The sequence below is a fragment of the Agelaius tricolor genome, unplaced genomic scaffold, assembly GCF_023055355.1.
Source record: "Agelaius tricolor isolate 1412-34295 unplaced genomic scaffold, bAgeTri1.0.p SCAF_55, whole genome shotgun sequence".
Classification (NCBI taxonomy): Eukaryota; Metazoa; Chordata; class Aves; order Passeriformes; family Icteridae; genus Agelaius; species Agelaius tricolor.
This window is the reverse complement of record NW_027269315.1, coordinates 1,394,824-1,416,847: the sequence shown is the minus strand read 5'-3', so window position 1 is coordinate 1,416,847 and position 22,024 is coordinate 1,394,824. Positions and strand designations below refer to the sequence as shown.

Below are 22,024 nucleotides of genomic sequence, written 5' to 3'. Positions count from 1 at the left end.
ACGTCATGGCGGCCGGCCGCGCCCCGCCTCGCCATTGGCTGCCGCCCGCGCGGGCTCCGGCCAATCGCCGCGGGCCGCGGCCTCGCAACCACCTCGCCCCCGCGGCCTCACAAGCGGCGGCGTCATCCCCGCCCGTTGACCAATCAGAGCCGCGCTTGGCTTTGACAGGCAGCCAACCGGACCAATCGTGGCCCGGAGCAGCGGGGCCGGGGCGGGCGCAGGGAGGTGCGGGCGGAAGCGGAAGCGGCGGCGGCGGGGGAAGATGGCGGCGCGGCGGGGCCCGGGGCCGGTGGCGGCGCTGGCGCTGCTGGCGCTGCTCGGCCCGGGGTGGCCCCTCCGCGGGGCCCGGGCCGCGCTCAACCTGCAGGAGCTCAGCGAGCTCAAGTACGGCCTCGAGATCCTGGCCGAGCCCGTGCTGGCCGGGCAGGTGCGCCGCGGTACCGGGGCCAACGGCTGGGGGAGGGGGAGGCGGGCGGCGTCCCGGCGGCGCTACCGGGAGCGGCGGACCGGCCATGGGACTGCCGAGGAGCGGGGCACCGGCTGCGGGTCAGGAGGGCCGCCCGCGGGGGGGGCTACGGGGACCGGGGGCACCTGTCCGGGGGCACCTGTCCGGGGGCGGACAGGGGCGGGGCTCCGGTCTAGGGATGAACCGGGCGCCCCGGTCTGGGGCTCTACTGGTCCCAAGACACCGGTCAGGGGCTGAACCGGGGCCAGGGGAACCGCTCAGCGGCTCAGCGGATGAACCGGCCCCGAGGCACCGGCCGGGGCGTGAACCGGGCCCGTGCCCCCGGCTGAGCTCCTCACCGGGGCTCGTTCCGGGGCCGGCGGCAGCCGCCGGGCAGTGGAACGCTGCCGGGGGTCCCTGCAGGGCCGGGAGCGCCCGTTCGGGGCGGGAACGGGGCCGGGGGCACCGGGCCGGGGCCAGGGGGTCCCGGGCAGGGGCGGGCTCGGGGGCGCTGCCGGGGCTGATCCAGGGCCGGGGGCTCCGGGCAGGGCTCGGGGGGATCCCGGGCACGGGCAGGGGCTGAGCCCGGCCGGGGCTCAGCGGCTCCAGGGGCTCGGGGGGTTCCGGGCAGGGCCGGTCTCGGTGTCCCGGGAAAGGCCCGGGGTCCCGGGCAGGGGACACGGGGGGCCGGGGCTCACCGGCTTCGGGGGCACCGGGCCGGGATCGGGGGCGCTGCCGGGGCTGACTCGGGGCCGGGGGCACCGGGCAGGGCCGGGCTCAGGGGTACGGGCTGGGCTCGGGTGAGTCCCGGGCCAGGCTCGGGGCCCCGGGCAAAGTCTGAACCCAGCCGGGCCTCAGCGGCTCCGTGGCCTCGGGACGGTCCCGGGCTGGGCTCGAGGGCACCGGGCAGGGCTCGGGGGGAAGTCCCGGGCTGGGCTGGGCTCGGAGGGGGTCCCGGGGAGGGGGCACGGGCCGGGGCTCAGCGGCTCCGGGGGCTCGGGAGGGTCCCGGGTAGGGCCGGGCTCGGGGGGGTCCCGGGCAAAGTCTGAGCCCGGCGGGGACTCAGCGACTCCGGGGGCTCGGGACGGTCCCGGGCTGGGCTCGGGGTTCCGGGCAGGGCCGGGGCTCATTGGCCTCGGTGTCCCGGGGGGTTCGTGGGCCAGGCTCGGGGTCCCGGGCCGGGTTCAGGGGGTCCCGGGCAGGGTTCAGGGAGTCCCGGGCAGGGTTCAGGGAGTCCCGCGCAGGGTTCAGGGGTTCCCGGGCAGGGTTCAGGGGGTCCCGGGCAGGGTTCAGGGGTTCCCGGGCAGGGCTCAGGGGGTCCCGGGCAGGGTTCAGGGGGTCCCGGGCCGGGTTCAGGGGTTCCCAGGCAGGGCTCGGGTTCCCGGGCAGGGTTCAGGGAGATCCTGGGCCAGGCTCGGGTTCCCGGGCTGGGCTCGGGTTCCCGAGCAGGGGCTCAGGGGGGTCCCGGGCAGGGTTCAGGGGGTCCCGGGCAGGGTTCAGGGGGTCCCGGGCAGGGTTCAGGGGGATCCCGGGCAGGGTTCAAGGGGTCCCGGGCAGCGGCTCAGGAGGATCCTGGGCAGGGCTCAGGGGGATCCCGGGCCAGGCTCGGGGTCCCGGGCTGGGTTCGGGTTCCCGGGCAGGGTTCAGGGGTTCCCGGGCAGGGTTCAAGGGGTCCCGGGCAGGGGCTCAGCCCGGCCGGGGCTCATCGGCCCCGGTATCCCGGGGTGGTGGGGGGGTCCCGCTCGCTCCGTACCTGTGTCGTGCGGAGCGGCTCCGTGCCTGGGGGGGCCGTGCCAGATGTTCCGGATGTGTGTGGGGTGGCGTGGGGGGGGGAGGGGACGCTTGTTTCACTTTCGGGTTCCCCAATCCGGGGGGGTCACGGCCCCCGCTGCCCCGGGGGCTCCTCCAGAGGATTTGGGGGGGGTCCAGAGGATTTGGGGGGGGTCCAGAGCCCCCCCCGCAGCTGCTGGGGCAGCGCCAGGCCCGTCCTGTGCCCCCCCCCCCCCCCCCCCCCCCGTGTGACAGCGACAGGGACAGGGACAGGGTGGGGGCTGGGCCGGATGCGGTTTGTCTGGGCTGGGAGAGGGGGGGGAGGGTTGGGGGGGTCTGTCCCGTCCCATCCGGGGGGGTTTTGGGGTCACCTGGGGGCACTTTGGGGTCCCTGGGGCATCTGTGGGGTCACCAGGGGGCCTTTGGGGTCGCTGGAAGGGGTTTTGGGGTCACTGAGTCTGTGGGGTCTCTCTGGGGCTATGGGGTCCCAGGGGAGCTTTGGGGTCACTGGGGGAGACTGTGGGGTCACCAGGGGGCTTTGGGGTCACTGGAAGGGGTCACTGGGGTCTGCAGGGTCTCTCGGGTGTCTGTGGGGTCACCAGGGGGGCTTTGGGGTCACTGGAAGGGGTTTTGGGGTCACTGATTGAGTCTGTGGGGTCTCTCTGGGGCTATGGGATCACTGGGGGAGTCTCTCGGGGGCTTTGGGGTCCCAGGGGTGTCTGTGGGGTCCCTGTGGAGTCTGTGGAGTCCTCAGAGGGCTCTTCCCAAGGGGTGCAGAGTGCCGGGGAGTGTTTGGGGGTGCCAGGGGGGCTCTTTAGGGGTGCCAGGGTGGGCTTTGGGTGGCGACTCTTTAGGGGTGTCAGAGGGTGTTTGGGGGTGCCAGGGTGGGTTCTTTAAGGGTGCTGGGGGGCTCTGGGCTGGCAGGGGGTGCCAGGGACTCTTTATGGGTGCCAGGGGGGCTCTTTAGGGGTGCCAGGGGCTCTTTAGGGTTGCCAGGGGGGCTGTTTTGGGGTGCCAGGGGGGCTGTTTTGGGGTGCCAGGGACTCTTTATGGGTGCCAGGGTGGCTCTTTAAGGGTGCCAGGGGGGGCTTTGGGCTGGCAGGGGGTGCCAGGGGCTCTTTAGGGGTGCCGGGGGGCTGTTTAGGGGTGCCAGGGACTCTTTAGGGGTGCCAGGAGGGCTCTTTAGGGGTGCCAGGGGGGCTGTTTTGGGGTGCCAGGGGCTCTTTAGGGGTGCCAGGGGCTCTTTAGGGGTGCCAGGGGTTGTTTGGGGGGCTGTTTTGGGGTGCCAGGGGCTCTTTAGGGGGTGCCAGTGGGTGTTTATGGGGGGCTCTTTATGGGTTCCAGGGACTCTTTAGGGGTACCAGGGTGGGCTCTGGGGTTCCAGGGGGGCTCTTTAGGGGTTCCAGGGGCTCTTTAGGGGTGCCAGGGGTTGTTTGGGGGTGCCAGTGGGTGTTTATGGGGGGCTCTTTATGGGTGCCAGGGACTCTTTAGGGGTGCCAGGGTGGGCTCTGGGGTTCCAGGGGGTTCCTTAGGGGTGCCAGGGGTTGTTTGGGGGTGCCAGGGGTTGTTTGGGGGTGCCAGTGGGTGTTTATGGGGGGCTCTTTATGGGTGCCAGGGGCTCTTTAGGGGTGCCACAGTGCCCTGACCCCGTGCCCACAGCGCCAGGACGTGGTGACGGTGGCGTCCCGCTTCAAGCAGCTCTACGAGTGCCACCTGCCCCCCGCGGCCGTGGGACCCCCCCCGGGACCCCCCCGGGACCCCCGCGCCTACAACGGCTCCGGCGTGGCCGAGCTGCTGCGGCCCATGGGCACAGCACCCTGCCTGGTCAAGGTGGGCACCAAAGGGGGCATGGGGGGCACAGGGAGGGCACAGGGGGGGCACAGCATCCTGCCTGGTCAAGGTGGGCACCTGAGGGGGCACAGGGGGCACAGAGGGGGCACAGCACCCTGCCTGGTCAAGGTGGGCATGGGGAGGGCACAGGGGGGCACCGCACCCTGCCTGGTCAAGGTGGGCATGGGGGGCACAGGGGGGCATTGGGGAGGGCACAGGGGGGCACCACACCCTGCCTGGGCAAGGTGGGCATTGGGGAGGCCACAGGGGGGCACCACACCCTGCCTGGGCAAGGTGGGCACTTGGGGGGGCATTGGGGGGCACAGAGGGGGCACAGCACCCTGCCTGGGCAAGGTGGGCATGGAGGGCACAGCACCCTGCCTGGGCAAGGTGGGCACCTGAGGGGGCACAGGGGGGCACCGTGCCATGCCTGGTCAAGGTGGGCACCTGAGGGGGCACAGGGGGCACAGCACCCTGCCTGGTCAAGGTGGGCACCTGAGGGGGCACAGGGGGGCACAGAGGGGGCACAGCACCCTGCCTGGTCAAGGTGGGCATTGGGGAGGCCACAGGGGGGCACCACACCCTGCCTGGGCAAGGTGGGCACTTGAGGGGGCATTGGGGGGCACAGAGGGGGCACAGCACCCTGCCTGGGCAAGGTGGGCATGGAGGGCACAGCACCCTGCCTGGTCAAGGTGGGCATGGGGAGAGCACAGGGGGGCACAGCACCCTGCCTGGTCAAGGTGGGCACAGGGGCATTGGGGGGCACAGGGGGGGCGCCATGCCCTGCCTGGTCAAGGTGGGCATGGGGGGACATGGGGGGCACCACCTCCTGCCTGATCAAGGTGGGCATGGGGGTGCCAGGGGGCACGGGGAGTGATGGGGGCACACGGGGGCACCACCTCCTGCCTGATCAAGGTGGGCATCAGGAGGGCACGGGGGACATAGGGGGGTGTCAGGGGGGCACAGCGCCCTGCCTGCTCAAGGTGGGCACTGGGCACCAAGGGGGCATGGGGAGTGATGGGGGCACGGGGGGCACTGTGCCCTGCCTGCTCAAGGTGGGCACAGGGGAGCAAGGGAGGTGCCAGGGGGCACAGGGAGTTCCAAGTGGGCACCACGCCCTTCCTGCTCAAGGTGGGGCCAGGGGGCACAGGGTAGGAGCATGGGGGGTGATCAAGGTGGGCACGGGGGGTGCCAGGGGGTATGGGTGGCACGTGGGGCACAGCGCCCTGCCTGCTCAAGGTGGGCACAGGGGCATGGGGGGGCACAGGGAGTGATGGGGGGCATGGAGGGCACCACGCCCTGCCTGCTCAAGCTGGGCACGGGGGATGCCAGGGGACACGGGGGGGTGCCAGGGGGGCACAGAGGGTGCCAAGGGGGCACTGCCATGCCCCACCCTCAGCCCCTTCCCCTCTCCCCAGACCAAGGACTGGTGGACGTACGAGTTCTGCTACGGGCGGCACATCCAGCAGTACCACCTGGAAGGTGACGCTGGGCACAGGGCGGGCACAGGGCGGCCCTGAGGACCCCTCCCCCCCTCAGTCTGTGCCCACCGTGTGCCCACCCCTCCCTCAGAGTCTGAGATCAAGGGCGATGTCCTGGTGCTGGGCTATTACCAGTCTGCCTTCGACTGGGACGACGAGACTGCCAAGGTGGGTGTGCCCCGCCCTGGGCACAGCAGGGCTGTCCCGTGCCCACCCCGTGCCCACCCCATGCCCACCCCGTGCCCACCCTGTGCCCACCCACCCCTGCAGGCCTCCAAGCAGCACCAGCTGAGGCGCTACCACAGCCAGAGCTACGTCAACGGCTCCCGCTGCGACCTGACCGGGAGAGCCCGCGAGGCCGAGGTCCGGGTAAGGATGGGGGGCACGGGGGGCACAGCACCAGGAGTGGGCAAGGTGGGCATGAGGGGCACAGGGGGGCATGGGGGGCACAGCACCAGGACTGAGCAAGGTGGGCACGGGGGGCACAGGGGGCACAGCACCAGGCCTGATCAAGGTGGGCATGGGGGGCATGGGGGGCACAGCACCAGGACTGAGCAAGGGGGCATGGGGGATGCCAAGGGGGCACAGCACCAGGACTGAGCAAGGCGGGCATGGAGGGCATGGAGAGCACAGCACCAGGACTGATCAAGGTGGGCATGGGGGGCACAAGGGGGCACGGGGGGCACAGCACCAGGAGTGGGCAAGGTGGGCATGGGGGGCACAGCACCAGGAGTGGGCAAGGTGGGCATGGGGGGCACAGGGGGCACAGCACCAGGACTGAGCAAGGGGGGCTTGGAGGGCACAGGGGGCACAGTACCCTGCATGATCAAGGTGGGCATGGAGGGCACAGGGGACACAGCACCCTGCATGATCAAGGTGGGCACCAAGGGGTGCCAAGGGGCATGGGGGGCATGGAGGGTTCCAGGGGGGCACTGCCCCATGCCTCATCAAGGTGGGCATAGGGGGCACAGGCGGGGGCACCACATCCTGCCTGATCAAGGTGGGCACTGGGGGGGCACTGAGGGGCACCCTGGGCACGGCAGGGCCTCACCCCGGGGCCGTGCCCGCAGTTCCTGTGCGAGGAGGGCACGGGTGATTACATCGCCCGCGTGGACGAGCCGCAGTCGTGCCAGTACGTGCTGACCGTGCACACCACGCGCATCTGCCACCACCCCTTCCTGCGCCCGGCCCCGGGGCTGGCACCGCAGCCCATCCGCTGCCAGCCCGCCCTCTCGCCCGCCCAGTACGTCCAGTACGTGCGTGCCCAAGTCTGTGAGTACCAGGGAGCCCTGGGGGGGTGCTGGGTACGGGGCTGTGAGCTGGGGCTGGCACTGAGCCCTGGTGCGGGGCTGGCACTGTCACCCCAGCCTGGCACTGGCCCCTCCATCCTTGGGTTGGCACTGTCACCCCAGCCTGGCACTGGCCCCTCCATCCTTGGGTTGGCACTGTCACCCCAGCCTGGCACTGGCACCGAGCCCTGGTGCGGGGCTGGCACTGTCACCCCAGCCTGGCACTGGCACCGAGCCCTGGTGCGGGGCTGGCACTGTCACCCCAGCCTGGCGCTGGCGCTGGTCTCTCCATCCTTGGGCTGGCACTGTCACCCCAGCCTGGCGCTGGCCTCTCCATCCTTGGGCTGGCACTGTCACCCCAGCCTGGCACTGGCGCTGGCCCCTCCATCCTTGGGCTGGCACTGTCCCTTCCAGCCTAGAGCTGGCACTGTTCTTTCCAGTCTACAGCTGGCACTGGCCCCTCCTTCCCAGAACTGGCTCTGTCCCCTCCAGCCTGGCCCTGTCCCTTCCATCCCAAGGCTGGCACTGGCCCCTCCATCCCAGGATTGGCACTGTCCCCTCCAGCCTGGCCCTGTCCCTTCCATCCCAAGGCTGGCACTGTCCCTTCCATCCCAGGATTGGCACTGTCCCCTCCAGCCTGGCCCTGTCCCATCCGTCCTGGTGCTGTCTCCTCCATCCTAGAGATGGCACTGTCCCCTCCATCACTGGGCTGGCACTGTCACCTTCCTGACCCCGTCCCCTGGGGCTGGCACTGGGACTGGCACTGTTCCCTCTGTGCCAGGGCTGGCCGTGTCCCCTCGGATACAGGACTGCCATGGTGCCCTGCAGCGTGGAGCTGGGGCTGTCCCCCAGCTGTGCTGTCCCTGTGTCCCCAGCTGTCCCTGTCCCCAGCTGTCCCTGTGTCCCCAGCCGTGCTGTCCCTGTCCCCAGCTGTCCCTGTGTCTCCAGCTGTCCCCGTCCCCAGCTGTCCCTGTGTCCCCATCCCCAGCTGTCCCCGTCCCCAGCTGTCCCTGTCCCCAGCTGTCCCTGTGTCCCCAGCTGTCCCTGTCCCTGTGTCCCTGTCCCCAGCTGTCCCTGTGTCCCCAGCTGTCCCTGTGTCCCCAGCTGTCCCTGTCCCCAGCTGTCCCTGTGTCCCTGTCCCCAGCTGTCCCTGTCCCCAGCTGTCCCTGTGTCCCTGTCCCCAGCTGTCCCTGTGTCCCCAGCTGTCCCTGTGTCCCCAGCTGTCCCTGTGTCCCCAGCCATGCTGTCCCTGTCCCTGTGTCCCCAGCTGTCCCCGTCCCCAGCTGTCCCCGTCCCCAGCTGTCCCTGTGTCCCCAGCTGTCCCTGTGTCCCCAGCTGTCCCCGTCCCCAGCTGTCCCTGTGTCCCCAGCTGTCCCTGTGTCCCCAGCTGTCCCTGTCCCCAGCTGTCCCTGTGTCCCCAGCTGTCCCTGTGTCCCCAGCTGTCCCTGTCCCCAGCTGTCCCTGTGTCCCTGTCCCCAGCTGTCCCTGTGTCCCCAGCTGTCCCTGTCCCCAGCTGTCCCTGTGTCCCTGTCCCCAGCTGTCCCTGTGTCCCCAGCTGTCCCTGTGTCCCCAGCCATGCTGTCCCTGTCCCTGTGTCCCCAGCTGTCCCCGTCCCCAGCTGTCCCCATCCCCAGCTGTCCCTGTGTCCCCAGCTGTCCCTGTGTCCCCAGCTGTCCCCGTCCCCAGCTGTCCCTGTGTCCCCAGCTGTCCCTGTGTCCCCAGCTGTCCCTGTCCCCAGCTGTCCCTGTGTCCCCAGCTGTCCCTGTGTCCCCAGCTGTCCCTGTCCCCAGCTGTCCCTGTGTCCCTGTCCCCAGCTGTCCCTGTGTCCCCAGCTGTCCCTGTCCCCAGCTGTCCCTGTGTCCCCAGCTGACACCAAGAGGAAGGTGGAGGAGATCTCGGAGGAGCTGCGCACGTTGGACACGCGGCTCTGGAGTGACAGGGACAGCTCTGAGCCGCCCTCGCAGAGCCCCAGGGGCACCCAGGAGGGTATGGCCCTGTCCCCTCCTCGCTGTGACAGCGCTGCCACTGTCCCCTCTCCCTCTGGGACCCCCCCAGTGGCAGCTGTGTCCCCCCTGTGGCAGCTGTGTCCCCTCCTGTGGCAGGGAACCAGCCAGAGCCAGCGCAGGATGTGACAGCTGGGGAGCAGGAGGTGACAGCCGCAGCCAGTGCCCAGCGGGACAGCACCAGGGTGAGTCCCAGTGGCCCTGGGGACATTCTGGGGTCACTTTTGGGGGGGTTTGAGTCCTGCTCCATCCCCTGTGTCCTCCCTGCAGGAGCCGTCCCCGAGGGCAGCTGGCGGTCGGGCAGCCGGTGAGTCCTGGGGTGTCCTCCCCGTGCCACCTCCGTGCCCACCCTGTGTCCCCCATGTTCCCCGTGCCACCTCCGTGCCCACCCTGTGTCCCCCATGCCACCTCCGTGCCCACCCTGTGTTCCCCATGTTCCCCATGTCACCTCCGTGCCCACCCTGTGTTCCCTGTGCCACCTCTGTGCCCACCCTGTGTCCCCCATGTCACCTTCACCCCGTGTCCCCCATGCCCCCCCTGTGTCCCCCATGTCACCTTCATGCCCCCCATGCCCCCCATCGCCCCCATGTCACCCCTGTGTCCCCCATGCCCCCATGTCACCTCCACCCTGTGTCCCCCATGCTCCCCCTGTGTCCCCCATGCCCCCATGTCACCCCCATGCACCCCTTGTGTCCCCGTGTCACCCCCATGCCCACCCCGTGTCCCTCATGCCCCCATGTCACCTCCACCCTGTGTCCCCAATGTCACCTCAGTGCCCACCCCATGTCCCCTGTGTCACTCCCATGCCCCCTGTGTCCCCCATGTCACCCCCATGTCACCTCCATGCCCCTCTGTGTCCCCCATGTCACCTCCATGCCCCTCTGTGTCCCCCATGTCACCTCCACCCTGTGTCCCCCATGTCACCTCGGTGCCCACCCTGCATCCCCCATGCCCCCATGTCACCTCCATCCTGTGTCCCCCATGTCACCCCCATGCCCCCTGTGTCCCCCATGTCACTTCCGTGCCCACCCCGTGTCCCCCATGTCACCTCCACCCTGTGTCCCCCATGCCCCCATGTCACCTCCACCCTGTGTCCCCCATGTTCCCCATGTCACCTCCATGCCCCCCATGTGTCCCCCATGTCACCCCCATATCCACCCTGTGTCCCCCATGTCACCCCCATGCTCACCCTGTGTCCCCCATGTCACCCCCATGCCCCCTGTGTCCCCCATGTCACCCCCATATCCACCCCCATGTCACCCCCATGCCCACCTTGTGTCCCCCATGTCACCCCCATATCCACCCCCATGTCACCCCCATGCTCACCCTGTGTCCCCCATGTCACCCCCATGCTCACCCCGTGTCCCCCATGTCACCCCCCTGTGCCCCCCGTGCCCCCTGGCACTGCCACCCCCCTGCAGACCCACGCAAGATCCACTTCAAGGTGATCCGGAGCCCCGGGGACCTGCTGCAGTTCATCGAGGAGCTCAAGGAGACCACCAGGAAGGTGGGCACCCCCCCATGCCCCCCCTCGGGCCCCCCCGTGCCTCAGTTTCCCCCTGAGCCCCCTCCCTCTGCCTCAGGCCAAGGAGAAGGCGAGCGAGGAGGAGGAGGAGGAGGAGGAAGCAGCCAAAGCTGCCCCAGCCCCACCTGGCCCTGCAGAGCCCCCCAGCCCCGAGGCCCTGCCTGGCCCCGAGGCCCCTCCCACGGGGGGGGAGGAGGAGGAGGATGAGGATGAAGATGAGGATGAGGAGGAGGAGGCAGGGCCGCTGCTGGCGGGGCTGGAGCTGCTGCCGCGGGAGCAGGTGGCGAGGCTGAAGGAGGAGGTGAAGAACCAGATGGAGCAGGAGTTCGACAGCATCATCAGCGAGGTGGGGACCCCCTGGGACCCCCATTGGCTGGGCTGGGACCCCCAGAGGGACTGGGACCCCCATTGGGGACCCCCCTGGCTGGGCTGGGACCCCCTGAGGGACACTGGGACCCCCCCTGACCATGCTGGGATTCCCAGAGGAGCACTGGGACCCCCTGATGGGGCTGGGACCCCCAAAGGGGCACTGGGACCCCCTGGCTGTGCTGGGACCCCCACAGGGACCATGCTGGGACCCCCCTGGCTGTGCTGGGGGCCCTCTGGTTTGGCTGGGGACCCTGTGAGAGGGTTGAGACCCCCTGGCTGGGCTGGGACCCCCACAGAAGCACTGGGACCCCCCTGCTTAGGCTGGGACCCTTTGATGAAGCCAGGACCCCCACAGTGGCACTGGGATCCCCCTGGGGACACTGGGATCCCCCTGACCATGCTGGGACCCCCCTGGAGACACTGGGACCCCCCTGACCATGCTGGGACCCCCTGGCTGGTCTGGGACCCCGACAGAAGCACTGGGACCCCCCTGCTTGGGCTGGGACCCTCTGATGAAGCCAGGACCCCCACAGTGGCACTGGGACCCCCACAGGGACACTGGGACCCCCCTGACCATGCTGGGACCCCCACAGGGGCACTGGGACCCCCCCTGGCTGTGCTGGGGAGCCCCTGGGAGGGTTGGGGCTCCCCTGGCTGGGCTGGGGACCCTGTGGGATGGCCAGGGCTGCCCCGCAGAGGCGGGGACGGCCTGGGGACCCCTTTCTGGCCCCACTGCTCGGGTCCGTGCTGGCCAGGCTGGCGAACCCACCCCAAACCCGGCCTGGACCTGCCCTGAGCCCGGCCCGAACCCGCCCCAAGCCTGGCCCGAACCCGGCCCGAATCTGCCCCGAACCCAGCCCGAACCTGCCCCCGAGCCCGGCCCGAACCTGCCCCAAGCCCGGCCCAAACCAGCCCCGAACCCGGCCTGAACCTGCCCCAAGCCCGGCCCAAGACCAGCCCGAACCTGCCCCAAACTCGGCCCGAGCCCGGCTTGAACCCGGCCCGAACCCCTGCCCCGAACCCGCCCTGAGCCCGGCCCAAACCTGCCCCGAACCTGCCCCAAGCCCGGCCCAAACCTGCCCCGAACCTGCCCCAAACTCGGCCCGAACCCGGCCCGAATCTGCCCCGAGCCCGGCCCGAACCTGCCCCGAACCCGCCCCGAACTCGGCCCGAACCTGCCCCGAACCCGCCCCGAGCCTGCCCTGAACCCGCCCCGAACCCGGCCCGACCCCTCCCGGTGCAGGTGGAGGAGGAGCTGGAGACCGAGGGGCTCAAGGGCGAGTTCGACCGGAGCCGCGCCACGCGGACCCTGGCGAGCACCCTGAGCCGCCTGATGGAGCGGCTGGACCGGGCCGAGCCCCGCCGCGACCCCCCCGAGCCCCGGCGCGACCCCTCCGGGGGCCGCAGAGAGGAGGAGGAGGAGGAGGAAGAGGAAGAGGAGGAGGAGGGAGCCGCGAGGAAGGGCAGCAGCCCCCGGGTGCCCAAGGACGGGCGGGTGCGGGTGCGGATGGGCAGGGTCGGGAGCCGCGCCGCCCCTCAGGAGCGGGAGCCCCCCCGGGGCAAGCAGGAGCCCCCCCGGGAGGATCGGGAGCCCCCCCGGGAGAAGCAGAGCCCCCCGCAGGTGGAGAACGAGGTGCGGGAGCTGCTGGCCAAGGAGGGGCTGCGCGCCGAAGGTATGAGGGGGGGTCCTGAGGGGATGGGGGGTGAGCGCCCCCCGCCCCAAATCAACCCCCCCCGGGCCCCCTCCGCAGGGAAAATCGAGATCAAGATCGTGACGGCGTCGTCGGGGGGCGAGGAGGAGGAGGGGGCGCAGTGGCTGTCGGAGGAGGATTCGCGGAGCCTGAAGGAGATTTTCCTCAGCATCCTGGTGAGGGGGCGGGGGGGGATGCGAGGGGATGGGGAGGGGCTTCCAGGGGAGGGGGAGGGGCTCCGAGGGGAGGGGGGCACAGCTGAGGCTCGGCCGGAGGGGAATTTGTGGTGTTGGGGGAAACTGAGGCACGGCAGGGCTGGGGAGTGTGGGGGGGCTGAGAGATGGGGGGAAACTGAGGCACGGGGGGGAAACTGAGGCACGGGGGGGACACACTGGGGAGGAGAGAGTGGGGGCAGGACACAGGCAGGGAGGATGAGGAGGGAAAAGTGGGGACGGAGGGGCAGTGAGGTCAGGGGGGCACCAGGGTGAGAGGGCACAGAGGTGAAGGGCGGGCACAGAGGTCAGGTGGGCACTGAGGGGAGGGGGCACAGAGGCCGGGGTGGGGGGGGGACTGAGGTAAGGTGGGCACCGAAGTCAGGGGGGCACAGAGGTCAGGGGGGCACTGAGGTGGAGGGGGATACTCAGATGAGGGGGGGCACTGAGGTCAGGGGGTGCTGAGGGGATGGGGGGCACAGATGTCAGGTGGGCACAGATGTCAGGTGGGCACTGAAAGCAGGGTGGGCACAGATGTCAGGTGGGCACTGATTTCCCCCCCTTCCCAGGTGTGCAGGGCATGGAGGTCAGGGGGCCACAGAGGTGAGGTGGGCACTGAGGTTGAAGGGGCACGGAGGTTGGGGTGGGCACAGATGTCAGGTGGGCACTGAAAGCAGGGTGGGCACAGATGTCAGGTGGGCACTGATTTCCCCCCCTTCCCAGGTGCGGGGCACAGAGGTGAGGGGGGCACAGAGGTAAAAGGGGGGCACAGAGGTCAGGTTGGCACTGAGATCAGGGTGGGCACTGAGGTGGGGTGGGCGCTGAGATCAGGTGGGCACTGATTTCCCCCCCCCCCCAGGTGCAGGGCACAGAGGTAAAGGGGGGGGCACAGATCTCAGGTTGGGCACAGATGTCAGGGTGGGCACTGAGACCAGGTGGGCACAGATCTCAGGGTGGGCACAGATGTCAGGTAGGCACTGATGTCAGGTGGGCACAGATGTCAGGTGGGCACAGCTCTCAGGTGGGCACCGATTTCCCCCTCGGCAGGTGCAGGGCACAGATATCAGGTGGGCACTGATCTCAGGGTGGGCACAAATCTCAGGGTGGGCACAGATGTCAGGTGTGCACTGAGATCAGGTGGGCACTGATTTTCCCCCCCGCCAGTTGCAGGGCACAGATGTCAGGGTGGTCACAGATGTCAGGGTGGGCACAGATGTCAGGTGGGCACAGCTCTCAGGTGGGCACAGCTCTCACGGTGGGCACAGATCTCAGGTGGGCACAGAACTCAGGTGGTCACAGCTCTCAGGTGGGCACAGCTCTCAGGTGGGCACTGATCTCAGGGTGGGCACAGCTCTCAGGTGGTCACAGCTCTCAGGGTGGGCACAGCTCTCAGGTGGGCACAGATCTCAGGGTGGGCACAGCTCTCAGGTGGGCACCGGTTCCCCCTGGGCAGGTGCAGGGCACGGAGGAGGCGCAGAAGGAGCGGCGGCGGCTGCAGGCCCTGCAGGACAATTACAGCTTCGTCTGGGGGGGCCACCAGGAGCCCCCCCCGCCCGCCGACTCCGAGGACCAAGACTTCTGACACCCCAAATCTGAGCCCTTAAATCCTGAACGGCCCCCCCAGAATTGTGGCTTCATCCCTGCCCTGCCCTGGCACCGGGCACGGGGCACCCCAAGGACCCCGGGGTCCCCCCTCAGGGGGGAGGAGGTCACTTTGCCCCCCCCCCCCCTCAGAACTTGCCCTGTTTGGGGACATCACTGTGCCCCCCCCAGGGGACCCTGCCCTGCTGGGGGATGTCACTGTGCCCCCCCCAGGGGACCCTGCCCTGTTTGGGGACATCACTGTACCCCCCCCAGGGGACCCTGTCCTGTTTTGGGAGGTCACTGTGTCCCCCTCAGGGGGCCCTGTCCTGTTTGGGGATGTCACTGTGCCCCCCCAGGGGACCCTGCCCTGTCACCGGGTGCATTTGTGACACGGATGAACTGGGGGGGGGGGGGGCAGGGGGGGAGGAATGGCCGTGATTTTTTGGGGGGGGGTGTAATTGGGTGGGGGGGGTCCTGGAGCCGTCGGTGCCGCCCCTGGCCCGGGGGGGTCTCTCTCTCATAATGAGATATCGCGTTCGCCCCCCCCCCCCCCTTTTATCAATAAACCGAGGTCGCCCCGGGGCTGTGTCTGTGTCCCCCCCCCGTCCCGGGGTCTCCGCTCCCAAAATTGCGGGGAGGGGCGGGGCCGTTGGCGCGGCAGCCAATCAGAATTAGGGCGGGGCCAGGGGCTCCCCGGCCTCGGCCAATGGGAACGCGGGGAACGCGGAGCGACCGGGACCGCCCCAGCCCTCGGGGACAGCGGTGCCACCGGGGTCCCGAAGGAACCGGGACCGCCCCAGCCCTCGGGGACAGCGGTGTCACCGGGGTCCCGAAGGAACCGGGATCGCCCCAGCCCTTGGGGACAGCGGTGCCACCGGGGTCCCGAACAGACCGGGACCACCGGGACCGCCCCAGCCCTTGGGGACAGCGGTGCCACCGGGACCGCCAGAGCCCTCGGTGCTACCCGGACGGACCGGGACCACCGGGGCCGCCCCAGCCCTCGGGGACAGCGGCGTCCCCAGCACCGCCGGAACCCCCAGGAGCCCCCGGATCCGCCGGTAGCCCCGGGACCCAGCTGGGCCCCCAAACCAGCCCGGACCCAGGAACCGACAGAGACCGTGGGACCCCCGGGCTGGGCCGGGACCCCCGACCCGGGGCACCAGGTGAGGCCACAGCCGGCGCCCCCCGTTCCCCCCCCCCCCCGCCTCGGCCCCACTGTCCCCCCTCAATTGAAAACAGAGATTCAGTGTCACCCCCCCGTGCCCCCCTGGATTTGGGGTGCGGGGCGCGGAGTGGTGCCGTTACCGTCCCGTGGGTGTCACCCTGCCCGTGGGTGTCACCCCCTCTGTCCCTTCCGTGGCTCCTGTGCCCTGTCCCCCCCCTCCCACGGGCTCCACCCGGGGCTGCCCCACCGGGCAGATGAAGTTGCAGCGCTGGGGGGTGACAGGGGCGTCCCCACTGACCCCCAGACCCACAAGCCAGGTGTCCCCACGCTGACAGGGGGTCCCCATGACCCCCCCCCCAGGTGTCCCCACGCTGACAGGTGTCCTCACTGACCCCCCCAGGTGTCCCCACGCTGACAGGGGGTCCCCACTGATCCCCCCCACACAAGCCAGGTGTCCCAATGACCCCCCCCCCCCCCAGGTGTCCCCATGCTGCTCCTGGGCCTGCAGAGCCCCCGCCTGTCCTTCCACGGGGGTGTCCTGGTGGGCTTCATCACCACCTTCCTCCTCCTCCGCGGCCTCCTGCTGCCCCAGCCGGTGCCCGCCCCCAGCCGGGACCCCCGGGTGCCCGATGGCCCCCCCGGGACCCCCCCGTCCCCCGCGCTCTACGGCGTGGCCCCCTCGGACGCTGCAGGTGGGCGCTGCTGCCAGGGGCGGGGGGCACCGGGAGGGGACACGGGGGGCGGATGGGGCTGGCAGGGGGACATGGGGGGGCTTCAGCCCCTGTGCTCCGCGGGCTGGGGACGGTGACAATGCCCTGAGAGTGGCAGCAGAGGGATGGGGGCACAGCTGAGGCTCGGCCGGAGGGGAATGGATGGTGTTGGGGGAAAGCAGGGACACGGCTGAGGTGGGGGAAACTGAGGCACGGCAGGGCTGGGGAATGTGGGGGGGCTGAGAGATGGGGGGAAACTGAGGCACGGCAGGGCTGGGGAGTGTGGGGGGCGTCACTGAGGAAACTGAGGCACGGGGGGACACACTGCGGTGCAGAGGGGGGGGCCTGAGGAGGGAAAAGTGGGGTACGGGGGGGCAGTGAGGTGAGGGGGGCAGTGAGGTGAGGGGGGCACAGAGGGAAGGGGGGCACGGACGGAAGGGGGCATTGAGGGGATGAGGGGCACTGAGATGAGGGGGGGCGCTGCAGGTGGGGACAGGGGGGTCTCTGGTGGGATGGGGCTGGCAGGAGGACGCGGGGGGACCTCACCCCCTCTGCTCCGCGGGTCGGGGACGGTGCCCACGCCCCGACAGCGCCAGCGCGGGGACATCGCGGTCTCCGCTGCGCGGTCCCGCAGGCGAGGACGCGGCGGTGGCGCGGGGGCTGTTCCAGCGGGTGCGGGTGCTGTGCTGGGTGATGACGGCGCCCCAAAACCTGGAGAGCAGAGCCCGGCACGTGCGGGACACCTGGGCGCGACACTGCAACGTGGCGCTGTTCGTCAGCTCCGAGCCCGCCCCGCACTTCCCCGCGCTGGGGCTGGGGGTGCCCGAGGGCCGGGGGCAGCTCTACCGCAAAACCGTGCGGGCGCTGCTGTTCGTGCACCGGCACCTCCGCGCCAGCGCCGAGTGGTTCCTCAAGGCCGACGACGACACCTTCGTGCTGCTGGACAACCTGCGCTGGCTGCTGGCCGCGCACCCGCCCCAGCGGCCGCTCTACCTCGGCAAACGCTTCCGCCCCTTCGCCCGCCAGGGCTACATGAGCGGCGGGGCCGGGTACGTGCTCAGCCGGGGGGCCCTGAGCCGCCTGGCCCCCGCCCTGGCCCGCGGCACCTGCGGCCACAGCGGCCCCGAGGAGGACGTGGCGCTGGGCCAGTGCCTGGAGCGGCTCGGGGTGGCCGTGGGGGACTCGCGGGACACGCGGGGACGCGAGACCTTCCACCCCTTCCCGCCCGAGATCCACCTCACGCACCGCTTCGCCCGCGGCTTCTGGTACCGCCGCTACTGCTGGTACCCCGTGGTGGAGGTGGGTCACAGCCCGGCCGGGGTCACTGTCACACACCCTGGGCAGCTGGGGGGGTGGCCGTGCCCCCCCCAAGCACGGCCAGAACCCCCTGTGTGTGCCCTCAGCAGCCGCTGTCACCCTGAGAGTGGCACAGCTCTCCTCGGGTGGCATCTTCACCCACCGTGCCCGGCTGGCACAGCCACAGACCCCTTGCATGGCTCTGCTGTCCCCACCGTGCGTGGCCACCACCCCCGCATGTCCCTGGCCACCTCCCGTGGCTGTGACACCCTCGAGGTGCAGCCAGAGCCACCCCCGTGCCCGGCTGCCAACATGGGGGGGCCGTGGCATCGTCCCCCAAATCCCTGCCGGGTCCCTGGCCATGCCAGGATGTCCCTGCACTGTGGCTCTGTGTGACCAACGTGTGCCCCACGTGTGACCAATGTGTCCCCCACGTGTGACCAACGTGTCCCCCACGTGTGACCAGCGTGTCCCCCACGTGTGACCAGCGTGTCCCCCCCACATGTGGCCACCGTGTCCCCCCTCACACATGGCCAGCTTGTCCCCCCCAGTGTGACCCTGGTGGCCTCGGTGTTCCCTGCCCATCCACGATCCCCCTGCCATGGCTGTGGCCCCCAGCGTGTCCCCCCACCCCCGTGGGGCCCAACCTCCATCCGCGGTGTCCCCTCTGTCATCAGTGTCCCCTCCATGCTCCTGTGTCCCCTCCATGCTCCTGTGGCCCCTGTGTCCCCTCTGTGCTCCTGTGTCCCCTCTGTGCTGGCGCTGTCCCCGCCCCGCTCAGTTCTGCTGACCAGAGCAGCCCCCAGCGCCCCTTCCCCACCCTGCCCCGTGCCACCAAGGTGGGTGGGGGGCTCTGGGTGCCCGGTGCCACCCCCAGACCCCCCCTGTGTCCCCCCCAGGGCCCGCAGTGCTGCTCGGACCTGGCCGTGTCCTTCCACTACGTGTCCGGGGAGGAGATGTACGAGCTGGAGTACCTGAGCCAGCGGCTGCGCCCCTACGGCTACAGACCCCGCTACCGACCCCCCCTGAGCCCCCCCGCGACCCCCGGGACCCCCGCGACTCCCAACGCCACCCGGAGCCACCCGGCCCCCAAAGCCCCCAAAGCCCCCAAAGCCCCCGAGCCCTGCCCGTCCCCTTCCCGGCCCCACCCGGGGTGAAGGTGGCCCCAAATTTGGGGGTTCCTCCCCTCCCCATGGCCCCATTCCTGCCCCAGGACCCCAAATGCCCCGAGCACCCCCCTCCATGTCCTGCGCCCACCCCAGTCCCCCTTCCCCGGCGGACCCGCGTGGCCCTAACGAGGCCCTAATTAGCGGCTGTTAATGAGCTTTGAGGGGATTGGGTGGCCCCGAGCCGGGGGTGCCGGGAGCGGGGACACCGCGGGACGGGGCCTGGGGGATTTGGGGGCACCGGGGAGGGTCCGGAGGTGCCTGAGCAGGACACGGAGCTGGGGGGGGGGAAGGGTCCCAAGGGGGGGTTTGGGTGATGGGACCCCCACAGGACCCAAGGGGGGGGGGACAGTGCCAGGCCCCTCTGTGGGCACCGTCCCTCCCTGTCCCCTCCTGTCCCCTCTCGTCGCGGTCCCACCTCTGCGGCTGAGGTGGCCGTGCCCCCCCTCAGGGTGTCCCTCCATGGTGACAGTGACCCCCCCCGAGTCCGTGTTGTCCCCGTGATCCCCCCGTGTTGTTCCCCCGTCCCCCACGGACCCCCCGGGTCCCTGAACCCCTCCTGGGTCCCTGGACCCCCCCAAGTGACCCCCCCAGCTCCTGGGGGCGGCCAGAGGGGGAATTTGGGGGCGTCGGGAGAGGGGACGGTGCCCCCCGAGCTGGGGGTGAAGGAGGCTCCGTGTTTGGGGGGGCCGCCCCTCATTCCTGCCCTGGGGACCCCAAATACCCTGAGATTCCCCCCCCCCATCTTCCGCGCCCCCCAGGCACACCCTCGTGGCCCTAATTAGTGGCTATTAATGAGCTTTGCGGGGATGCGGTGGCCTTGATCCGGAGGGGTGGGGGCAAAGCGGGGCTGAGGGATTGGGGAGGGCCGGGGGGGCCTGGGGGTCTCAGCAGGACACAGAGCGGGGGGGGGGGGAGGGTCCCACTGTGAGGCTGGGGGGGTCTGTGGGGACAGAGGGACAGGGGGACAGACAGGGGGACAGACAGGGGGACAGGGGACACGGCCGGAGCTGGGGACAAGGACAGACCCTGCAGCTGTGGGGGACAGCGGGGCTGGGGGATGGCAGGGGACACCTCGGGGACACCTCAGGGACACCTCGGGGACCGTCCGGAGGGTGACCGGAGCAGGGGCTGGGGACGAGGAGGGGACAGTGGGGGTCGGGGTTGCTCAAGGCTGGGGGGCGGCACAGGGCGGGGTGGCCGATTTTGGTGTCCCCGTGTCCCATTTTGGTGTCCCCGTGTCCGATTTTGGTGTCCCCATGTCCAGTTTTGGTGTCCCCATGTCCAATTTTGGTGTCCCCGTGTCCCATTTTGGTGTCCCCGTGTCCCATTTTTGTGTCCCCGTGTCCCATTTTGGTGTCCCCGTATCCGATTTTGATGTCCCTGTGTCCAGTTTTGGTGTCCCCGTGTCCAGTTTTGGTGTCCCCGTATCCGATTTTGGTGTCCCCGTGTCCCATTTTGGTGTCCCCATGTCCGATTTTGGTGTCCCCGTATCCAGTTTTGATGTCCCCGTGTCCGATTTTGGTGTCCCCGTGTCCGATTTTGGTGTCCCCGTGTCCAGTTTTGGTGTCCCCGTGTCCAGTTTTGATGTCCCCGTGCCCGATTTTGGTGTCCCCGTGTCCGATTTTGGTGTCCCCGTGTCCAGTTTTGGTGTCCCCGTATCCGATTTTGGTGTTCCCGTGTCCAGTTTTGGTGTCCCCGTATCCGATTTTGGTGTCCCCATGTTCAATTTTGGTGTCCCCGTGTCCAATTTTGATGTCCCCGTATCCAATTTAGGTGTCCCTGTGTCCGAGTTTTGTTGTCCCCGTGTCCCATTTTGGTGTCCCCGTGTCCCTTTGTCCCCGCACAGCCCCCCCGGCCCCCCCCGTGTCCCCTCCCCATCTCCGCTGTCCAGCGGCTGCAGCCGGGCGGGGTTGGCTCCACCCAGTCCCATAGGCCACGCCCACATATGACCACACCCATCTAAGCCCCACCCACATGGCGGGCAGAGCCCACTACCCTCGCCGGTTTAGCCACACCCACCTTATTTGCATAACACTTTTGCCTACCTATCAAGCCCCGCCCTTTTGAACCATAATACCTTGTTTGCCACGCCCCCTCATTTACATATAGGCGGTCTTACATATTTCATCGCTTTCTCTCAGACCCCGCCCACCTCATTACAATGTAAGCCCCGCCCCAGATCAGATGACCACGCCCACTGGGGGCGCCGGTGACCGGCGTGGCACGGACGGGGGCCGCGACCCCTCCCCAGTGTCCCCCGGTGTCCCCACCCCGTGTGTCCCAGTGCCCTCAGTGTTCCCAGTGCCCCGGGCACTCCCCAGTGCCCCCCAGTGCCCTCCAGTGCCCCCAGTGCCCCCCAGTGCCTTCCCAGTGCCCTCCCAGTGCCCCCCAGTGCCCTCAGTGCCCCCCAGTGCCCTCAGTGCCCCTCGGTGTCCCCTCCCCGTGTCCCTCAATGCCCCCAGTGGCCTCAGTCCCCCCCCAGTGCCCCCCCAGTGCCCCCCCAGTGCCCTCAGCGCCCCCCAGTGCCCTCCAGTGCTCCCCAGTGCCCCTCGGTGTCCCCTCCCCGTGCCCCCCAGTGCCCCCCCAGCCGTGCACAGAGGCCGGACCCCCCCGCCCTGTCACAACCCCGCTTGTCCCTCACTGTCACCCACCCCCTGTCACTGTGTGCCACCCCCCCGTGATGCCCCAACCTCGGGTCATTCCCCCCCCCAAGTGCCACCTGTGTCACCCACCCCGTGTCCCCACCGTCCTGTCCCGCATCCCCGCTGTGACCGTGTCACTCACCCGCCGCGTGCTCAGCCCCCCCCCGTGCCACCCACTCTCCGTGCCACCAACGCCCCGCACGGTGTCCCCTGTGCCCCCCCGTGTCCCCCGTGTCCCCTGTGCCCCCTGCGTGTCCCCTGTGCCCCCTCCATGTCCCCTGTGCCCCCCGCGTTCCTGCCACGCCTGTGCCCCCCGTGTCCCCTGTGTCCCCCTGTGTCCTCCATGTCCCCTGTGCCCCATCGTGTCCCCTGTACCTCCTCGTGTCCCCTGTGCCCCCCCGTGTCCCCTGTGCCCTCCATGTCCCCTATGACCCACCGTGTCCCCCGCATGCTGTGCCCCCTGTGCCCCCACGTTTCTGCCACCCCCGTGTCCCCTGTGCTCTCCATGTCCCCTGTGTCCCATCTTACCCCTCGTGTCCCCTGTGCCCCCCAGTGTCCCCTGTGCTCTCCATGTCCCCCATGTCCCCTATGCCCCTCCCGTGTCCCCCGCATGCTGTGCCCCCTGTGTCCCCACGTTCCTGCCACCCTCGTGTCCCCTGTGTCCCCCCGTGTCCCCCATGTCCTCAGTGTTCCCTGTGCTCTCCATGTCCCCTATGCCCCCTTGTGTCCCCTGTGCTCCCCCGCGTTCCTGCCATCCCCGTGTCCCCCGTGCCCTCCGTGTCCCCTGTGCCCTCATTGTCCCCCGTGTCCCCTGTGTCCCCTATGCCCCCCGGTGTCCCCCGT

General features: G+C 70.1%; 1 protein-coding gene and 1 pseudogene across 4 annotated transcripts; both read left to right on the top strand.

Moving 5' to 3' along the window:
• The first annotated feature begins 231 nt into the window (after positions 1-231).
• OS9 (OS9 endoplasmic reticulum lectin) lies at positions 232-14,220 on the top strand. 4 transcript variants are annotated; one of them, XM_071456050.1, is made up of 14 exons: positions 232-427; positions 3,875-4,045; positions 5,464-5,527; positions 5,618-5,694; positions 5,797-5,895; positions 6,597-6,798; positions 8,682-8,801; positions 8,918-9,003; positions 9,089-9,125; positions 10,240-10,325; positions 10,402-10,689; positions 11,956-12,385; positions 12,464-12,579; positions 14,069-14,220. In XM_071456050.1, exons 1-14 carry the CDS (start codon positions 263-265, stop codon positions 14,195-14,197), a joined length of 2,070 nt encoding a protein of 689 aa, XP_071312151.1. In that variant the 5' UTR covers positions 232-262; the 3' UTR covers positions 14,198-14,220. The 4 variants fall into 4 exon arrangements, with proteins under 4 accessions (XP_071312151.1, XP_071312152.1, XP_071312154.1 ...); XM_071456051.1 differs by lacking the exon at positions 3,875-4,045; XM_071456053.1 differs by lacking the exons at positions 232-427; positions 3,875-4,045 and adding an exon at positions 4,823-4,841.
• A 501-nt stretch (positions 14,221-14,721) lies between these two features.
• Positions 14,722-18,527, top strand: LOC139604730 (glycoprotein-N-acetylgalactosamine 3-beta-galactosyltransferase 1-B-like; annotated as a pseudogene).
• Positions 18,528-22,024: the final 3,497 nt, after the last annotated feature.